The following is a 5937-nucleotide window of genomic DNA, read 5'->3' on the forward strand; positions in this document are numbered from 1 at the left end:
CCGTTTCAAACTGTGCAGTGGACCAGAGGAACGGAGCAGAGCAGAACACGCGCCTTTTACTCGGGAGATCAAGCAAATGAAGGAGACGGCTGGACATATCACATTCCGCCATGAAAGGAGAGAAGTATGATCAATAATAAGCTCGAGTGAGGTGTCATCAATATTCTAAAAAAAAAGGTCATCAGTGAGGTGTTCTCAAAAGCAAAAACTACGACACGGAGGAACATCAAAGATGTCAATGAGAAGCTTAGTCTGGTCTGGAGAAGATGACTTTAACGAATTTTATGTGATTTTCCACTTAATTGATAATCTCAGTTGTCCATGATATATTGTCACAGAGACCCAAGGGAAAAGGATTAACAACATCTAATCCATCTCTGATCATCGCCATCCTGCACTCTGATTTGTTCCTTTAACTTACAAGTTACAATCCCCAAAACAGTTCCACGACATCAAACAACACAAACTGGACAAAGGTTCACAAAAGCAGACTTGGCCAAATCCTGCACTCTGATTTGTTATTCGTTCAGCTCATCCAAGTCACCGATCATACCAACGGCGATGTCTCCTCCTCTACTCCGTCTCCCCGCCGCTTCTCCTCGCCGCGCTGCGCCTTCGCCTGCTGGCGCTCGGCCATGCCCTTCTTCTCCTTGTCCTCTGGCAGGAGCCTCAGCACGATCCCCATGGTGATCAGCAGGAGCCCCGTGACGTGCTGCTCCGTCATGGGCTTGGTGAATATCAGGTACGACAGGAGCAGGGTCACCGCCTTCCTCGCCGTCGTCACCATGGCCGTCGTGGCGGCCCCGAAGAGCGCGATGAGGGACAACACCGACACCTGCCCGACGAACGTCGCCATCGCCTCGAAAACCAACACGGCATACACGTACAAGTGCTGCAAGTGGACATAAACGTCTGTCAGATTAATCTTTTTCAGCAATCTTTTTGGGGAGAAGTACTAACAGCAAGTTAGCCAGGAGCACTTTTAAATTTCAAGTGGATCAGATACTTTTCCGGACAATGTGGTCAGAATCAAGTCAGAAGAATGAAGAATGTAGTGCTGGGATGTCTTGTTCTGTACAAATGAACTATACTCTACCAAAGATGGATTCCTGAAGGCTAGTGTTGTTCACAAAAGAGTAGTTGATTCTTTCCCTACCATCTGGTTTGTACACATTCTGAACTAAAGGATCTGATGATTGAAATCCCTGAAAAAACAACATGGATGAGAGATTCTGATCATATACCTGAGAGCACGCGCTCCACGCTGTCGTAAGCTCCCCTGTTAACACCATTGGCACAGCGAGGAAAGGCAGGCCAACAACAGTTGAGCAGAACAGCATCTCCATCTAACCAGAGAGCAAGTATTCAGTGTCAGTGTCCTCCCAGTTCAGTAACTGACAGAAACATGTAGTGGACATCAAAGATGCACACAAAGTACCTGTGTGGTGTCAGGGTTCATCTTGAAGATGGCTTCCTGCAGGTTACCCAGGAAGGCATCCATGATGAGTGCACTGGACACCATGGCCACGCCGATCATGCTGAAATTAGGAGACGTTTGCGCGTCCGCGAGCGTGAAAAGTATGAGGCCGATGACGAGCATCACTGCCGATACGTACTCATGGAACGGGTACTTGCGTCTTAATCCTGGGATAAATGCTCCCATTATCATCACCGGCAACACCTGAATGGCAGAGTGAAAGGTCAAATACAGAAATAAGATCTGCACCGCTGATTGAAACTAGAAATTCTTTATTTTCAGATAAAGTACTATCTGAAATTCTCTGGTCTCAACTTCATTTCGACTTCTGTCAGAAAATCACCAGTAGTCAGTAGTCACCTTACTACCAATTGGGAGTTTCAAAACATGGGAAGAAGTAAACATTCACATGGGTTTCTGCTCTGCTTCCTAGGGACAAGGAACCGAGGAAGTGCTACAAGCAACAGTGTACTCCTTCAGCTGCACATTCCCTTCGGCCTTCGCAGAAGTACTACCACTAGTTCATTATTTAACACCATTGAAAATCAATTTCTTGCGGGCAAAATACTAGACATTTTGTCACAGGCAAAACTATACATTTTAAAAACAAACCTGCCGTGCATACCCAACAGTGGCGGAGCCAGGATTGGAGTATAGGGGGGGCCGAGTACGTATATTGATCGAATCTCGTTGGTAATTACTCATTGCTCCTACTAAAATTGTTGATTGTTGGGGGGGGCCAGGCCCCTGCTCGTCCCCCCCTGGCTCCGCCCCTGATACCCAATTAAGAGATAATCATTCAGAATGCGCATATCAACAACATTGTGTATGAGAATCATTCAGCCTGCCTGCCCTACGTACTGCAATTTTAGCGAGAGGAGTACGTGTACTATCCCCGGCTCAAAAGTAGAAACACGCTAGAATTTGTACATGATTTAACAGGAATAGCTTGGCCGCTCAGCAAACATCATCTCTGATGTCGGATTCTCAAATTGGAGCATTTCCCAGAACAGAAAGGTTCCCATTTCCTCACACAAGACCACAACACATCCCATGCCGCAATAGTAATAAAATGAAACAATGATGATAAGTCAAGTTACTACTGCACTGTCAGAAACTAGAAAGAGCAGTAATGAGTTTGGCGAAGCTCACCTTGGTGGACTTGAACATGATCTGTGCGGGGTAGTTGAGGAAGGCGAGGGAGCCCTTGGTGAGGCCGTTGGATCCCATGAGCACGGCGGAGAGGCGCACGTAGGTCCGCCACGGGTTCACCATGTGCTTCATCGTGAACCCCTGCAGCCTGATCAGCGCCAGGTACACGAACCCCTGCACGAACGTGAAGTACCACCCATAGCTGCACCACCACCACAAACACCATTAGTACACTGAGAGAGTGAGAGTAAGTATGTCTCGCAAGTGATCAATCACCAATCATTAGGTGGGTGAGATAGAAGGCTCACCTGAACTGGAGCCGGTTGTAGACGTATTCCTGCAGCAGAAGCACGAGGCACGTAGAATTCAGTTAGCCAAGACAAAGTTTGGAAAACGATAGGAGATCGATCGTCGATTTTGTGCAGGAATTGTACGAGGAAAAAGAAAATAAAAATCAGGGGAACGTGTGCAGAAGCTTCGGGTTCGGGGTACCATGTTGACCACGCAACTCTACGAGTCAGTCAGTCAGTAAGTCTAGGACGAAGACAAATACACACGGGGAGTGGAAAAGAAACAGTATCTATCTATCTATCGATCCTAGCACAATTAATTCCGGATTTTCAACAGGAAAAATCAATGCACTCGGAAACGTAAAATCTTGCGAGATTTCTCTTTCGATAAGGAAGAAAATCTTGCGAGATCTCCATACTTACATACAATGAAATGATGATGTTGCGTGAATTCGACGAACACGGACGAGTAGAGTGATAATCGTAAGGAGGAGGAGGGGAGGAGGTCGAGGAGAGGAAGGATTCACGTGCGTACGTACCTCGCAGATGCCATTGACGAGGTAGCCGAAGAAGAAGCCGGAGGAGCAGATGAGGAACTGCTGCCAGACGGGCCTGTCCGTGAGGGACACGCCGAACAGCCTCCGCCCCTGCTGCTCCTCCCCGCCGGTGGTCATGGCCGCCCTTCTCCCTGCCTCTCTCTCTCTCTCTGTCCGCGGACGCAACGCTTATCTCTGGCTAGATCGATATCCCGTCCAATTAATGGCCGCCGAGGGGAGAGAGATGTATCGACGCGACGGCCGAAGGGGAAAGAGAATGAAACGGAAACGGAACGCCCACTGGCTTAATTGCCTGCTTTAAAACGCTGCCTTGTATTGGCGACTCGCGTGTGGACTAAGAGGAGTGCCTCTTCCGGGAGAGTTTCCTCCTTTCTCACTCCCGCCACCGTCCAGTCCTCGTCGCCGCGGGCGGGCGCGCGAGCGAGGGATGCGGGCGAGGCGACGCCCGCGCTGCCGTTTCGGCGGTGCCGTTGGAGACCCGGCGGGCGAGGGGGGAGGAGAAGAAATCAATCGATCGGGGAAAAACGTGGGCGCGGTATGATGGCGGCACGAATCTACTCTCTCCTACTACGACTGCGTGCCTCGGGTTCCGGATGGGGCCGGCGACCTGGCTTGCCCGGCGGAGGACGGACACGTGGCTCGCCTGCATGCATGCATGGCTTGACAGGTGGATCCGTGGGGCTAGTGGGGCCGGGCTGTCATGCAGACAGATGATGCAGGAAGGGACGACGGCGGCGCTGTTTGACTGGCAGCCTGCATCGAGATAGAGTTAATGCTTGTCCTATTACTAGTTACTACTCCCTCCTGTTTCTAAATACTCCCTCCGTCCCGAAAAACATGTCGTGGGCACAGTTCATGGGTGATTTTGCAAAAAAAGCCCTCGTAGTTTTAAAATCGTCTGAAAGAAGCCCCTCCGCCCCCTGTCTTCTTCCTCCGTCGTCGATAGGGCTGGCGCCGCCCAGCTGCCGCCGCCGTCGTCATCGCCGCCCATCAGGAAGTGCTCCGCCGCCGTCGCCAAGTACCTGCTCCCGCCGCCAGCCTCCCCCCCCCGCTCAGACCTGCGTCACCGCGATCCCCTCCCGCCTCGATTACCTGCGGGCGTCGTCGGGACCTCCGGCAGCGTCCTCCTCGAGCTCGCGGGCGTCCACCTCGAGCTCCAGCGCATCCTCCTCAAGCTCCAGCGCATCCTCCTCGAGCTCCCACGTGTGCGCCGCCGCAATTCCTCCCGGCTGCGATCCCCTACGGGCGTCGCCAGAAATTGCCTCCACGATCCGGTGGACCAGGAGCTCGCGCGCTGCCTCCTCGATCTCCCGCGCGTCCTCCTCAATCTCCTGCGCGAGCCCGTGCAACTCCTTCTCCTCTGCCCGCGCGCCCGTGCGGCTGCTTCTCCCCTACCGCCGGTGGAGCTCCTCTGCCCGTACAGCTTCTGCTCGTCTACTAGTACTGCTGCTGCTCGTCTGCCGGTGCTGCCGCCAGAGCTCCTGCTCGTCAGGAGGAAGAAGGTACCGTAAGGAGTTGCTCCTCTGCTCCCTGTGCTGAATATGATCAGTGTACTGTAAGGAGTTGCTGCTCTGCTCCTGTTCGTCAGGAAGAACAATATTAACTGAATATGATTAGTGTTAACTGAAAAAAATTAGTAGATATCAGCAGAGCAATTATGATCTGAACGAACACTGTCAAGTGTAAACTGTACTCCAGGGAAAGGTATGGAGTGGATGTGGAGTGTAAACTGTCAAGTGTCAATTATGATCAGAGTATAATTCAGCCAGTCAAGTGTCAATTATGATCAGAGTATAATTCAGTCAGTCAATGGGAATTTATAAAGCTCTTTATCTTCATCTTGCTCTGTTATGGGGACATGGCAGACAAAAACCTCACAGTTTTTAGGATTCATTGGTCTCCAAACCTGAACAATAGAAAGCAACTTGGTGTTAGGATCGACAACCACCACTACCAAAATTCCTGTTCGGCCATGAAAACATGACACATGAAAGATGTCTAATAATCTAATGCAGGTCACAAACTCCATTGTTAGGTTTACATACAGGAACCCAAATGATGCTGAATTGCTTGCTGACTACGCTGATTATCAATTGCGAAAATCGAATCACAATCTGAAGAGTCAGTCAGGTGTTTGTACTGAAGGAGTAGGCTGAAGATGATTACAGTTTACATACAGCACAGGAAAACACAAGCTTGCACAGGCTGAATAAGGCACCACCTCACAAGATGTCATAATTTTGTTAAATATCTAAACTCGGCCATAATTCAGTTGAACATGCAAGGAAACATTTAACTTGTGATGTCAGTGAAAACATCACCAGACTGTTAAAATTCAGTTAAAAGATCTGTACCTTGATGCAGACTAAAGGGAGTAGGTTAACTGATTTGGTCCTGTGGCTGGTCAAACTGTACCATGCCAAAGTATTTCCTGTAGAGAGAAAAAACAAAAATAAGAAAA

General features: G+C 49.9%; 1 protein-coding gene across 1 annotated transcript; it reads right to left on the reverse strand.

The window, feature by feature from the left end:
- Positions 1-271: 271 nt before the first annotated feature.
- LOC123093816 (UDP-galactose/UDP-glucose transporter 2) lies at positions 272-3940 on the reverse strand. Its single transcript, XM_044515871.1, has 6 exons — positions 3459-3940; positions 2938-2966; positions 2630-2831; positions 1439-1681; positions 1245-1346; positions 272-892 (listed from the first exon to the last, which is right to left on the reverse strand). The coding sequence occupies exons 1-6, from the start codon at positions 3591-3593 to the stop codon at positions 548-550; spliced, it is 1056 nt and encodes a 351-aa protein (XP_044371806.1). The 5' UTR covers positions 3594-3940; the 3' UTR covers positions 272-547.
- Positions 3941-5937: the final 1997 nt, after the last annotated feature.

This window comes from Triticum aestivum, chromosome 4B (assembly GCF_018294505.1).
Source record: "Triticum aestivum cultivar Chinese Spring chromosome 4B, IWGSC CS RefSeq v2.1, whole genome shotgun sequence".
Taxonomy (NCBI): Eukaryota; Viridiplantae; Streptophyta; class Magnoliopsida; order Poales; family Poaceae; genus Triticum; species Triticum aestivum.